Source organism: Kalmanozyma brasiliensis (assembly GCF_000497045.1).
Source record: "Kalmanozyma brasiliensis GHG001 unplaced genomic scaffold PSEUBRA_SCAF3, whole genome shotgun sequence".
In the NCBI taxonomy this organism is placed as follows: Eukaryota; Fungi; Basidiomycota; class Ustilaginomycetes; order Ustilaginales; genus Kalmanozyma; species Kalmanozyma brasiliensis.
The window spans coordinates 261250-274515 of record NW_015961970.1 but is presented as its reverse complement, the minus strand read 5'-3'; the positions used below and the strand labels follow the sequence as shown (position 1 = coordinate 274515).

General features: G+C 57.3%; 9 protein-coding genes across 9 annotated transcripts; 6 read left to right on the top strand and 3 right to left on the bottom strand.

The window, feature by feature from the left end:
* Window positions 1-37: 37 nt before the first annotated feature.
* Window positions 38-5244, top strand: PSEUBRA_003990 (ATPase, AAA-type, core; the record flags this gene model as incomplete). The annotated part of the gene is made up of 3 exons (XM_059465193.1): window positions 38-1621; window positions 2459-3384; window positions 3636-5244. The coding sequence occupies 3 exons, from the start codon at window positions 38-40 to the stop codon at window positions 5242-5244; spliced, it is 4119 nt and encodes a 1372-aa protein (XP_059320502.1).
* A 127-nt stretch (window positions 5245-5371) lies between these two features.
* On the bottom strand, window positions 5372-5878 carry PSEUBRA_003989 (uncharacterized protein; the record flags this gene model as incomplete). The annotated part of the gene is made up of 1 exon (XM_016437554.1): window positions 5372-5878. One exon carries the CDS (start codon window positions 5876-5878, stop codon window positions 5372-5374), a length of 507 nt encoding a protein of 168 aa, XP_016291111.1.
* Window positions 5879-6437: 559 nt separating this feature from the next.
* PSEUBRA_003988 (uncharacterized protein) lies at window positions 6438-6988 on the top strand (the record flags this gene model as incomplete). Its single annotated transcript, XM_016437557.1, has 2 exons — window positions 6438-6687; window positions 6759-6988. The coding sequence occupies 2 exons, from the start codon at window positions 6438-6440 to the stop codon at window positions 6986-6988; spliced, it is 480 nt and encodes a 159-aa protein (XP_016291110.1).
* Window positions 6989-7451: 463 nt separating this feature from the next.
* PSEUBRA_003987 (uncharacterized protein) lies at window positions 7452-7964 on the bottom strand (the record flags this gene model as incomplete). The annotated part of the gene is made up of 2 exons (XM_059465192.1): window positions 7452-7669; window positions 7742-7964. 2 exons carry the CDS (start codon window positions 7962-7964, stop codon window positions 7452-7454), a joined length of 441 nt encoding a protein of 146 aa, XP_059321473.1.
* Window positions 7965-8639: 675 nt separating this feature from the next.
* Window positions 8640-9125, bottom strand: PSEUBRA_003986 (uncharacterized protein; the record flags this gene model as incomplete). The annotated part of the gene is made up of 2 exons (XM_059465191.1): window positions 8640-8833; window positions 8915-9125. The coding sequence occupies 2 exons, from the start codon at window positions 9123-9125 to the stop codon at window positions 8640-8642; spliced, it is 405 nt and encodes a 134-aa protein (XP_059321472.1).
* A 780-nt stretch (window positions 9126-9905) lies between these two features.
* Window positions 9906-10372, top strand: PSEUBRA_003985 (uncharacterized protein; the record flags this gene model as incomplete). The annotated part of the gene is made up of 2 exons (XM_016437563.2): window positions 9906-10086; window positions 10179-10372. The coding sequence occupies 2 exons, from the start codon at window positions 9906-9908 to the stop codon at window positions 10370-10372; spliced, it is 375 nt and encodes a 124-aa protein (XP_016291109.2).
* Window positions 10373-10975: 603 nt separating this feature from the next.
* Window positions 10976-11495, top strand: PSEUBRA_003984 (uncharacterized protein; the record flags this gene model as incomplete). Its single annotated transcript, XM_016437572.1, has 2 exons — window positions 10976-11204; window positions 11278-11495. The coding sequence occupies 2 exons, from the start codon at window positions 10976-10978 to the stop codon at window positions 11493-11495; spliced, it is 447 nt and encodes a 148-aa protein (XP_016291108.1).
* A 310-nt stretch (window positions 11496-11805) lies between these two features.
* On the top strand, window positions 11806-12360 carry PSEUBRA_003983 (uncharacterized protein; the record flags this gene model as incomplete). Its single annotated transcript, XM_059465190.1, has 2 exons — window positions 11806-12058; window positions 12140-12360. 2 exons carry the CDS (start codon window positions 11806-11808, stop codon window positions 12358-12360), a joined length of 474 nt encoding a protein of 157 aa, XP_059321471.1.
* Window positions 12361-12596: 236 nt separating this feature from the next.
* PSEUBRA_003982 (uncharacterized protein) lies at window positions 12597-13220 on the top strand (the record flags this gene model as incomplete). Its single annotated transcript, XM_059465189.1, has 2 exons — window positions 12597-12936; window positions 13018-13220. 2 exons carry the CDS (start codon window positions 12597-12599, stop codon window positions 13218-13220), a joined length of 543 nt encoding a protein of 180 aa, XP_059321470.1.
* Window positions 13221-13266: the final 46 nt, after the last annotated feature.

Here is a 13266-nt window from a genome sequence, read left to right as displayed (position 1 = left end):
TGTTCTATGGTTGCCGTCCTGACAGCTGTCGTCCGGCATGGGTCTCATCAACTTTGTCCTCAAGGCGGCCATCCTCCTTCTCGATCTTCGTGACACCTACGATGCCTTTGACGCGGTCAAGCTCGAGGAGATCGGATGCAGCGAGCGCAAAGTGCTCGTCCGAAACGCCGAGGATGGCACCAAACAGATGACCTCTCGAAAGCGCGTAGGGACCGCCAAACGCAAAGCAGCCGTCAAATCTGCGCTCACCACGGTACTACTGTGGAACCTCTTCAACAAGGTGGAGCCGCTCTGCGATCGGACTATCGCCTGGTTTGTGCCCTTCTACGACTCGTTCAAGACGCTTTTCCTCATATGGATGCTCTTCACCAGAAGCTACGGGGCTTCCATCCTCATCTATCGCGTCTTGACTCCCATCGTCAAGCCATACGAGCCCATCATTGATGCTGCCTTCGAGCTATCAGTGGCACTGTTCGGCTATATGGCTGCACTCCTCGCCCCTTTCGCCGCTCAGTGCGCCGCATTTGCCCACACGGCCAAGAGCATCACAGGTCTGACTGCTGTGTCAGCAGGGAACGACCCAGTGCCGGTAGTTGCAAAAGTGCGATCTGTCGGAGAGAACGGGCTCAAACGCGAGGCATCGTCGACATCGATAGCAGCGCAGAGCGACAGGAAGCCGCCGCCACCGTCTGCCCCTCCGTCGAGCTCGATTAAAGCATCGCCAGCTTCTGCCACAACCGCTCCGAGAGATACTGTTCCGAGGCCACAGTCACGCGTCGGAACAACAAAAGTACGTCAAGGACTTGCTGCGAAGTCGTCACAGAGCAACCTCGCCGCAACACGTCGTGTCCTGCAGGAGCTTCCAGTGCCTCGGCATGCATTCGACTCGACCCCGCCCAAAGTGTCCGCGCCGGCGGCAAATACGCCATCCTTTACCGAAGATGCACCTCGCTTCAGTGCCGTCACGACTGCCCCTTCTCACGATAGCATTGTGAGCGACGTCAAGCCAGAGCCGACAGAGCCGACCTTTGTACCTCCAGCTGCGACACTCGGGCCACCTCCAACACCGCCGTCCGGGCTTCAGAACTATGCATTTATTCCCGGACTGACACCCCAGCGAGCTGGCCCAGCTTCACTGATCTCACCGACACCGCGCTTCCCTGGCGGCTTCGCCTTCTCAGCCGCAAAGGGTCAGGCGTCTGCCTCCACCAATCTCAACCCCTTCCAAGCGCAAGCCAGAGTGCCACTCACGGCTCAGATGGCACCGCTATCCCTCGCGCCGCAAACAGCACTGCAGCCGACATTGCCGAACGGTTTGACAAACAGCATCGCGACGCACGAAAGCGTTGCTTCAGCCAATGATGATCGAATCGTGCCTCCACCCAGTGCAGTTGCCAGCGTTCGCAAAGTGTCGTCTTCGCGGTCACTCAAGAGCAAAGCGTCGGCTCAGGCAGCAGACAGAGTCACGAAGACTCTGAATGGCAAGAAGCGCGCTCATCCTGACGAGAACGCCGATGGCAAAGGCGATGAAGCAGCCAAGTCGGATCCTCGGACAAAGCGAATTAAGTCTGCGAACGGAAAGGCCACGGGCGGCAAGACGGGGGAAATGGGAGCGCCGAAGGTGAATCTGCTCACCGCAAATGGTCGAAGCTCTGCAACAACAAGCGATGGCGCTCGACGCAGAAAGCCCGCAACAAAAAGCAGCAAGAGTAAGACCGCTTCCGTCGCTTCTGGGTCCATTGGGACGTCAGCACTTGCCGAGCCGGAGTCCACGGCAAGCGTCACGGCCTCGCCTCTGAAGAGAGCGAAGACCACCACAAGCAGAGCGAAGGCGACGTCAACAAAGACGACTGCGTCACGAACAGAAGCGCAAAAAGGTTCGAGCAGAAGCCAGTCTCGCAGTCAGTCCGCAGAGGCTTCCGAAACATCTCAGCCCGCGCAGCGACTCACGCGGAGCCGCACCAAACAAAATGTTGCCGATTGACTTCGACGTTCCTTCTCACTTGTACCGCATAGCATGTAATCTCTCAACAAGCACCATGCATCAGCTTGGTCCTGAAGGGCTACCTGGTTCGTGATCTTCTGATTGCATTGAGCTTCACGAGCATCGAGTGTAGCTCGAGAGGTGCTGTGGCCGTTTCCCGGCCGGCAATCCGCGAGGAAAGGGTCCAACCTCCACGCTCCTCTGACGGGAAGGAAAAAGTCGAGAAAAGTCAAAAAATTCCTCAGAACAAAAAAAGTTGTTCGAGGACGTGCGAACTCCTTTTCTAACTGCCTCAACCAAACACTCTTCCTTCCTCAGTTCCATCATCTCGACATCATCACACTCAGCTCGTTCAATAGCGATTGCTTAGAGCTGGTCTCTGATGTGTCTTTTTCCAAGATGAATCGCTCTATCACTGGCGCTTGGGCCAATCAGCGCAACAGGATATCCTTGAATAGCCCCCTACCTCCTCAGTCTCCATCTTCCTCGTCGGCCGCATCCAATATACCCGTCCCACCACCTCCTGGATCCGCTGCCGCAGCCGCTCTCGCTCGACAGCAGCAGGCACAAGCACAGCAAAATGGAGAAGCATTGGCATCAAGCAACGACGCAGGGTCCGACGCCATCGCAGCGGCTGCTTCTCCGATAGCCAACGGATCGGCTCCAAGGACACGGCAGAGCTCGCCTGCACCCGTCGCATCCACATCGTCGCCGGTGAAGCGCAAGTCACGCTCATCTCGCATTGATGGCAGTGGCGCTGCCGCTTCCTCTGCCGGGTCGTCTTCCTCCAAGCGACCCAAAGGACTGATCGCCAAACTCACGAGCACTGCCGAGAAGTATACCCCACCTGCCACTCGTCTCGCAGATCTCGGCGGCATCTCGCAAGCCATCGAAAAGATTCTAGAGCTTATAGCTATGCCTCTCTGCCATCCAGAGATCTATGCTCATACTGGTGTCAAGCCACCTCGAGGTGTACTGTTGCACGGTCCGCCGGGTTGCGGTAAGACCATGCTGGCCGGCGCTGTCGCCGGAGAGCTCGGCGTGCCATTCCTTTCCATCTCGGCTCCTTCAGTCGTCTCTGGAACATCAGGAGAGTCAGAAAAGACGATCCGCGATACCTTCGACGAGGCTGCCTCCATTGCGCCATGCATCCTCTTCATCGACGAGATCGATGCCATCACACCAAAGCGAGAGACAGCGCAGCGAGAGATGGAGAGGCGTATCGTAGCGCAGCTTCTCACATCTCTGGACGACCTCAGTTGGGAGAAGACCGATGGAAAGCCAGTCATGATCATCGGAGCCACCAACCGACCAGACAGTCTCGATCCAGCACTAAGACGAGCAGGACGATTCGACCACGAGATTGCCATGGGTGTCCCTGACGAAGACGGACGCGAACAGTAAGTTTAAACAAATATCGAGGCAGGCTGCTCGCTACGGACGAAGGTCGTGATAGCATGATGCAGAACATACACAACACGCTAGCGGCAATGGGTCGTTCTGTGCATTTTGGCCTTCGGGCCTCCCATTCAAGTCCCTGATTTCACGACCTCGTTTGAAGCAGCAGCCAGCCAGATCTCATCTGACTTGTTGACATCAAGACATGATAGCTGACCTCTTGTTGACTTCCTGTTTGCTTCATTGTCCATAGAATCCTACGAGTGCTTGCCCAGAAGCTTCGTCTGGCCGGCGACTTTGACTTCCGCGCTCTGGCCAAGTCAACTCCAGGTTACGTTGGAGCTGATCTGACAGCGCTCACTTCGGCAGCAGGTATCATCGCAGTCAAGCGTATCTTTCAGCAGCTCAGCGAGTCCGACTCGCTCCCGTCGAGCCTGTCTGCGGAACGAATCTCACAAGCGATTGGCCTACACACCGAGGAGGTTCGACCAGACGCTGCGGCGACAGGCGATGTCGAGATGAGCGACAGCGACGTGGCGGCTACATCCGGTGCTGGAGAAGGAGCTGAGGCAAACGATGCGTTAGTCACCGCCAGCATCGACGCTTCAGGCCCACCAACCGATGCGGCAACGCCTGCAGCCGATGGCACGCAGACTCCAGTAATCGCGCCAGCTGCCCAATCGAACGTCCGTCCATCGGCCACCTTCTTCGATGCGCTTCCGGAGCACATCCGCGACTCGTCCATCGCATCTTTCCTCAAGAACCATCCCTCGCCTCTTACCGACGCGCAGCTCGAGCCTCTTGCCATCACCAATGCGGACTTCCTCGTTGCTTTGCCTTCTCTGCAGCCCTCGTCCAAGCGAGAAGGCTTCGCCACAGTACCCGACGTATCGTGGGCCGATGTCGGCGCCCTTCACTCGACACGCGACGAGCTGGCCATGGCCATCGTAGAGCCCATCAAGCGACCCGAGCTGTTCCGCTCCGTCGGCGTCTCTGCTTCCTCCGGCGTCCTTCTCTGGGGTCCTCCCGGATGTGGTAAGACGCTCCTCGCCAAAGCGGTCGCCAACGAGTCCCGCGCCAACTTCATCTCTGTCAAAGGTCCCGAGCTGCTCAACAAGTATGTCGGAGAATCCGAGAAGGCAGTGCGTCAGGTGTTTGCGCGCGCACGAACATCCTCGCCGTGCGTCATCTTCTTCGACGAGCTCGACGCGCTGGTGCCTCGCCGTGACGATTCGCTGTCGGAAAGCTCAAGCAGAGTGGTCAACACGCTACTCACCGAGCTGGACGGGTTGGAGTCGCGCGTCCAGACGTACGTCATCGCTGCCACCAACCGACCGGACATGATCGATCCGGCCATGTGTCGACCCGGTCGGCTGGACAAGCTGCTGTACGTTGATCTACCGAAGCCTGACGAGCGACTGGAGATCTTGAGGACGATTACGAGCAAGACGCCGTTGAGCGGCGAGGTCGACCTGCAGACCATCGCGTACGATGCAAGGCTCGAAGGCTTTTCGGGTGCGGATCTGGCGGCGCTGGTGCGCGAAGCTGCCGTGCTGGCGCTCAGAGAGACGATTCTGTTCCACAACTCTCAGCCTGCCACGACGATGGCGCAGGTGAAGAAGGGGAGGAAGGAGGTGGAGGGCGTCAAGGTGATCGTCGAGCAGTCGCATTTTGTGGCGGCGCTGTCGAAAATCCAGCCCTCCGTGTCGGCACAGCAGCGACGCAAGTATCTGTCGCTGCGACAGAAGTTGCAGGGCTCGGTGCCGATCGACGGTGGATCCACGGGCGAGAAGAGGCAGCGAGGTGGAGGCAGATTCGAGGGCGATGCGGACGATGCAAGTACGCCTACGCCTGCGACGTGACGCTCGCAGCTTGTATCTGACAATCAATCATATATCATTCGAATCATCGGCGGAACAAGGCGTGCGAGCGTGCGACATCATGAAGAAGATTCCTGCTCGCCCACACACGAGAGAGTGCCTATGGAGTCTACAGCTCAATGGGCTCGTCGTGACCAGGGCACCAGATCTCGTCCCTCTCCAGCACCCAGCGCGGCTGCAGGTAGATCCTGACCCTCGAACAGCCGCCCCACTTCCATTTGGTATCCTTGACCTCATCCACGTGCATCTCGTACCTTTCGTCCAGCGTAACGATCTGCCCAGCGAACAGAACGAACTTGGTGTCCGTCTTATCAACGAAGCCGTGCAACGTTTGAGGGTTGGGTGCCGAGAGATACTTCTCGAGGGGCAGCTGCGTATCGAAGCACGCACGCGGACGGTGGTCGTGGCTGAACATGATGTGATGGAAGTCGCAGAGGTGGTCGTACTTGCGAGGGTTGCGGATGAGACCGAAGAGACCGGTGGGGTTGTGGCACCCAGCGGGTCCGCAGCCGGGCTGAGTACCGGGCGCGGGAGGGGGCGTGTCGTTGGAGTGCGAAGGGGTGACAGCGAGGACGCTGGTGAGGGTGAGGAGCAGGATGGCGAGGATGGCTTTCATCTTGGACAATGTATGAGAGGGAGGGTTGTTGAGATGTGAGGTGTTGGGGAGAGAGCGAAAGATGGTGCGGAGCGAGGCGGGCGCCTTATATGCCTACTAGCTTCGCGCGCCTCGACAGAGCCTCCGTATGGTGAGAGGGGCTATTGCCCTAGCCCATCAAGAGCCTCAGCCATGCCCGAAGAGTCGAGTCCAGCCGCACTCAAGCTCATACACAGCTTTACGTCGCGGCATCTTGCCATGATGAAGAGCGTCTCCGACCCCACCGAGGCGTCACGAGACGAGATGAAGGCTGAACAAGCCGCCTCACATGATCATCACGCTTATAGGTGCGAGGGTCGCTTGACGCCCCACCAACCACCTTCGGACGTCATATGCACGATCGTTTGCCGTCCCTCACACTTCATCTCACCACGGCCCGAGCGAGGCGCCCACAATTTTCGTTCGACGCCGCCAGTGGCCGACCTCGCACCGCCCCTCGGCCCTCTGCCGCCGCAGGCCTACAAAAGAAGGTCCCCACCGTATGACCGCCCGTCTTTGTTTGCTCAAAGGCCTCAGCACCATGTTGGCTCTGAACCTTTTCTTGATCGTGCTCAGACTTTTTGGTGCGCAAGCCGTGCCGGCGAAGCAGCCGAGCAAGAGTCTGTTCGACAACTCGCTGCACGGCCAGACCGAATACGACCGCTACTGCACCTCCGCACCTCAGCCGGATCTCGCGCCGCACGCCTGCTTCACGATTCACGACGACATCACGACGGCCGCTCACTCTGCCTCACATGCTAAATTAGGGTACGCCTCGTCGTCTGGACAAGGTCAGTCTCGCTTCACCCCCTTTTTTCGGCTTGCAACAGCACACTGACCCTGGAACTTTGATGTCGCACAGACTTCGTCGTGGTAGCGCCGACCACGGGCGACAGCAAGGTCGAATTCTTCGCTAGTGGCTTCTGGATTCAGGTTCGCTTCTCGCATAGCATCGGGTGCGCACGGGTCGCGGTCTGGGCGCCCACGCGCAGCGATGGAAGGAGGAAGGGAGACGAGCAGGACGCAGCGCTCGAGCCCTTTTTGAACGGCGTCCATTGCACAAACGCCGATAGATCGATGTTCAACTTGTAGGCTTGCGCCATTCAATGAACGCACCTGTTCCCTCTCTTGGGCAATGGAGTGAGCGTCAGTGGTGAATTCGATAAGCGGCCGACAAGGGAGGCTAGCCGAGCCGTTCCACGTATGCTCGCTATACCTGACTGGTGACATTGAAACTCCGTCCCATTGTGCTCTCGCTGTCGTGCGTCTCTGCTGCCGATGCCCGCACACAAACGACTCGCACCGTACTGATGGCATATGCGCCGCAGGCTTGAGTCATTTCACGAAGCACTCGGTCCTTTCTCAACACACCGAGACATAGCTGCTGGTGCAACGATGTATTGGCTAGAACGAACATGAAGCACGGCACCGCCTGTACGAGCTGCGGGCAGATGCAGGAGCCGCACACAGCGTGGTTTGTGAACGAATCTAGCCTAGGCCGAAGGACGCGTCTATGGCGGCTGGAGAGTACGACTCAGGCGATTGGACAAGACGTCTAAGTCGTCAAGACCCCGCTAGGCGTGGGGAGCGAAACCATCGCGTGACTAGGGCACCAGATTCCGTTTTCGACCGGCTGACCATCGATCGATTGAGCGTCGTAAGCGACGCAGTGCTCCATGCCCTTTCCAGTGACAGTCCAATTGATGTTGATCATGTGCTGCTTGCTTTGATAGTAGGCTGTGTCCTTACCGTCGCCTTTGTAGATCACAAAGTCTGCTCGTCGGGAAAGAGATCGTCAGCAAACGAGAAGGGCGGTCGAGTAGCCAGAAGGGAAGGGGGACTCACTCGTCTTGCTACCCGGCTGGACGAAGCCATGGAAGCTCGTGCCGGCCGAAATTTGTGAGACGTCAGCAGGGCCAGCGAAGCAGATGTGCTTGGTCGAGGGCGCGACGAAGCTGAGTCCACAGAGGGCATTGTAGCTGAGGGTAGATGTGGGCTTGTCCCAGCCAGCCTGGGCAAGACCAGCGAGGGCGAACGAGGCGACGAGGAAAGAGGCAGAAGTCTTCATGGTGGAGGAACAGAGCGATGTGGAAGTTTGTAAAGGATGATGGGACCAAGGGCGATGATAGGTTCTCCAAGGCCTGCTTTATATCTTCACGAGCAACGCAAATGTACTCTATCGCTGCGGATGACTCGTCTGAAAGCGTATGCGGTTGAACAAAGGCGGTCTTTGAAGTCGCTGGCATTCTTAGCACGTCTCATGAGTCGCTGGCACAGCCTCGAGCTAGGGAGAGGGCCGGAATCGGTCGCCATATGAAACGACCAAGTGGGCGCAGCGCCCTATACAGGGGACCATCTCATTGAAGGACATCATCTCGCATTGTTCCCCAGGGGGAACGAAACTCAAGTCGCGAGAAGCAGCGGGTGTACCGTTGCTGCGACCGGACCAATTTTGTGGAACCGAGCTTGTGTGTATCGCCATCGGACCGACAATACCCCGTGGCGCCACAAAGAACGTGCTCATGAAACGCATCGCGCTCACAAGATGAACCTTATACTGTAGCAGCGTTCCAGACCAAAGGTGACGTTTACAGACTTTACCATTGGTTGCACAACACGAAGACCACGCATGCCGAAGCACAGAGAAGACCTAAAACAGCAGTGAATTGCGAAGTGACGAGACTAGCACAAAACGAGAAGAGATGCCTGACCACACGACGACATGCTGTTGCCGTGTCTTCGCCTAGCCGATGTTGACAGCACCCTGACCAGGGCAGTAGATGCCGTTCTGCGACTTGCTCGGGTCAGCGACGCCGACGACATCGTAAGCGGCGCAGTGCTGCTTGCCCGGAACATCGGCGTCAAAGTTGACTGTGATCTGGAAGCGCTCGGTCGAGTAGAAGGCCGTGTTAGCGCCGGATTCGTAGATGACAAAGTCTGCAAAAGACGGGCAAAGGGTTTCAGTAAGCACAAGATTGTATGAGTCCGGAAGGCAGGAGGCTGGCTATCAGGACTTACTGTTGTCGGCCAGGTAGAAGCCATGGAATCTCGTGTTGATCGTGATACCGCTGACGTCCTGAGAAGAGACAAAGCAGACGTGGGAAACATTGGGGTCGCCCCGACCGCACAGCGTGTCCCAGCTGAGGCTGCCAGTGGGCGTCTCCCAGCCGGCCTTGGCGAGTCCGGCGAGGGTGGCCATAGCCAGAAGAAAAGAGGCTTGAGTCTTCATGATGCTGAGAGTAGCTTTGCTGAGAGCTGTGAGCTTGGATGAGATTCGGGGAGTCAGGACGCTGAGAAGCAGCGTCTTTATATCTTCGCACTCTTGGGAGTGCGCTGCAGTGACGCGCACGGCTTGCGCGGTCGGCCAACGGGATGAAGCATGAATCAGAGACATTCACTGCGCCACGCTCTCGTTGCTGCAGCTTCGCCAGTGCCTTTCGTCCATACTGTGTTGCTCCTCTCGAGCTTTGGCACAGCCTCGGCCCAGGGTGGGAGTGGGACGCGATCGAGATGAAGCCGGTATCCGATGAGCTAGCAACTCAGGGGAAGGGGCTCGATCCAACGGCATCTAGTCCCACTGTGTGTCACGCGATCAAGATGCTTGTGTGGGCTCGAGACAGCCGCACCACAGATGAAGGAAGGAACCGCTACGCTTTTCAGAGCAGTCAATGAGAGATGAAATGAATCAACGCAACGGGCTGCGCCACCCGGACTCACAATCCGCACCGCCTCGTGTCCCACCGAGATTTGTCATGCGTGCGGACACCGGCTTGAGTGGTAACGGAAGCAAATGTCCGATGCTCAGTGAATAGTGAATGCTATCAGGATCAAACTGACCTGCGCGAGTTGAAGGCATCGTCTCGGACAAGCAGGGAAGAAGAGATAAAAAGGCTCGTTCTTGCGCCAGGCATCACTGTTTGAGCTTCATCCAACTCACCATCTCGACCTGCCGTCAAATCTTGTCTGCAAGATGAACACACTGACGCGAACCCTTGTCGCTGCCGCTATCATGGCTCTGTCTGGCGTTTCCGCTGGATGGCACACCGAACAGCCTCCTGAATACACTCTCGACCGCTGGTGCAACACGGAGGACGAACAAGGATCCCGAGCTTGCTTTACGACGGATGTCGACGTTTCGCACCCGAACCCCGCCTCCGACTTTGAGGGCTTCCTGTCGGCTGATGGCAAGAGTAAGTCGGTCCGTCCCAACGCTCGATTATTTGCAAATTGATGAACTGACTTTCAAGCGGATCGTTCTTTGGACTGAACTCTGACGTCTCAGAGTCTGTGATTTGGCGCGCCAAGCAATCTGCTTTGCTGCAGACCGATGACTACATCATCAATGTCAGCTTCAACGACCAAGGCGTGAGCCACTGTGCCGCTGCGGACATTCAGACTCTGACCGGTAACACTGTTGATAACGGCAACTTCTGCAATGCCTCCAGTCGTTGGCTGCATCTGCCAGCCAAACAGTAGGAGTCTGATCAATGGAGCTTTTCCATACTGTAGACGACGACTAGCGAAGTGGTCACACGATACTACTTCTGCCTTGCATTGCCGTCAATTGTCGCTCTTCTGCAGCTCTTACTGCATCTACTTTATGCAGTGGTATCAAACGTCAACAAGTCCTGATCGCTCGTGACGAATGTTTTGATCTGAGCTGTCAAAATGAGTTGACTCTCCAGCCCTGCCTCGGCTGCAACGTTCGCGTCGTCCTGCTTGATCTGGAGCTGAGCGAAAGATTGGGAGCTTGATTCCGAAATTGCCGCTTGAGCCGACTGAGCCGGCAATGACGAGGCCGTTTCATTTCGCTCACATTCGCACTGGGCGTAAACGATGCAATGCCACGGCTGTGGCTGCAGTCTGCAACACAGCCCCCCTTCAAAATGTGGTGACGAGTCCCCGCAGCGGTCCCTGATGGCTTGTCGAGCCCACATTCGCTGCGCCGCTGCTGATGAGGATGGGCGCTGGGTTTTTACCTCCTCAAACGAGACATTTGGGTGCGGGCAATCAACATAAATAGACCCCCTCGTCAGCAGGTCTACTCATTTGTTCGCCATCACTTCCGCTTGCCTCAATATGCAGTTCAAGACGCTCTTCCTTGCCGCTGTCGCCCTCGCCTCGACCTCCATGGTTGCTGGCAAGTGGCTGCCGACCTCGGCCAACGAAAACTACTGGCAGTACTGCCGCTCCGATGGTGCCCACTTCGACACGCTGCACGCGTGCTTCCAGGCACCGTCTGGCTCGTTTGTTCGACAGGTAGCTGGCCAGTCCGGCTTCACCGGCTACCTTGGCTCCGACCTCAACCGTGAGTATTTGCCGCGCCTCATTCGCATGTTTCCCAGAGGAGACGACTGACGCATCTGCTTTGCGCGAACCAGATTTCGTGGTGACGTACGAAGAGGACACCACGCTGGTGGGCACCAAATACATTGTCAACATCGAGTTTTTCGTTGTTCCGCAGCCGGGCGTCAACGATCCCAAGTGCGCAGGTGTCACGGTGCTGGAGAAGACCGGGAGGAAGAATGAGGGAATCGTGATTGCCCAGCAGACCGTCTGCAAGGGCGACATCATGAAGCTGCCCCAGCAGATGGCTTAGTCCTGCTCAGTCCTCGTCCAGAAACATCTGTCCAAGTGGCGATCTCTGTATGTTGCTTCACGACGCCGCCACAGGCCCGCAATCAAGTTCGCAATTGACATGAATTGAAGCCGCTGTTGCGTCTTTCCTTACGTGCCCACCTTCATCGCGCTGGCCAGCGCACCGTCACCATGGCCATCATTTGAGGAGAAGCCTCGCCTCAGAATATATTTATACCCGTGCATCTCTAGATCTGTCGAGAGCACAGGTCGTCTAATTCCCTTACCCATCTCTGTCAACGACTCTTGCCCAATTCGACGCCTCCTCGACCATGAAGCTCACCGTGAACGTGAACCTGCTCGCCGTCGCTGGCCTCTTCAGCGCCGCTGGCCAAGTGTGTGGCAAATGGCTGCAGACAGATGCGGACCTCAACTACTGGCAGTTCTGCCGCTCGGACGGGTCGCACTACGACACGTCGCACTACGACACGTCGCACGTGTGTTTCTCCGCGCCCTCGGACTCGTTCGCCCGACAACTGGCTGGTCAGGACGGCTGGATCGGCTACCTCGGCCATGATCTCAACCGTAAGCACCTTCTCACCCCTGCCTTGCCTTTTCGAACACAGTGTCGCTGACAGCAGAGTGGGTTGCTATCCGCGAGAACAGATTTCGTCGTACCATATCAGAGCGGCCAGGACGAAGTGAAGCTTGTAGGCAACAAGTTTGTCGTCCACATCTCCTATTGGATCACTTCGCCGGGCTACGCTTCGTACGAGTGCGCCATCGTCTCAGTTCGCAGGCGCGGAGGCACACACGAGGGCGCTACGATTGCTGACCAGCTGGTCTGCAAGGGTCAGATGATGAACCTTCCCCAGGAGATGGCCTGACCGGCATTGCGCTCTGCACAAGCGTACGTCACACACTCCATTACGTGTATGGAGTCGCACGGTTCCCGTTGTGGTCCGGATCGCGAAATGCCGATATGAGCTTCGAGCCCCTATTGCGATGCTGCGTTGCCATCAAGAGCCATTGTGTGTGAGCCCACCTTGAGCTATCGCACTGCCACCGTGGGTGAAGACGTATCTTGCGCTGTCGCACAACCAGCCGGTCCGATCCTTCCGCAATGCGTCTCAAGAGGCATATAAACCTGCCGAAAACGTCTCGATTCCAGCTCTCCTACCATTCATCCTCCTCCTTCACAAACATCTTTACCCCCTCGTCCAATTTCCTCATCATGAAGTTCAACCTCGCTGTCCTCACCGGTGCCGTTCTGGCTTGCACCATCAGCGTCTCGGCTCGATGGCTTCAAACCTCGGCGACGCAGAACTACTGGGAGTACTGTCGCTCGGACGGCGGTCGATACAACACTCTGCATGTGTGCTTCCAGGCCCCCTCGGACTCGTTCGCCCGACAGCTCGCCGGTCAGGGCGGCTGGTCCGGCTACCTTGGCTCCGACCCCAACCGTAAGCCTCCCTCCCCACCCCCTTCTCTTCCGTGAACAAAGCGGACCAGGCGACTCACCAATTTGACCTTGCAAACCATAGACTTCGTTGTGTTCTACGACAACGCTAACGGCGTGACCCTCACGGGCAACGAGTATATTGTTGATATTACGTTCCTCGTTGTTGAGCCGCCTACAGCGCGCGATGACAAGTGTGCGCTCGTCACCGTCACCCACAGCAAGACCCACGCCGTCATCAGCTCCCAGAACGTCTGCAAGGGTCAGATGATGACGCTTCCCGCTTGATGCGCAGTCCGGCTGGCCACATTCTTCGTCAAGAGTATGAGCTTGG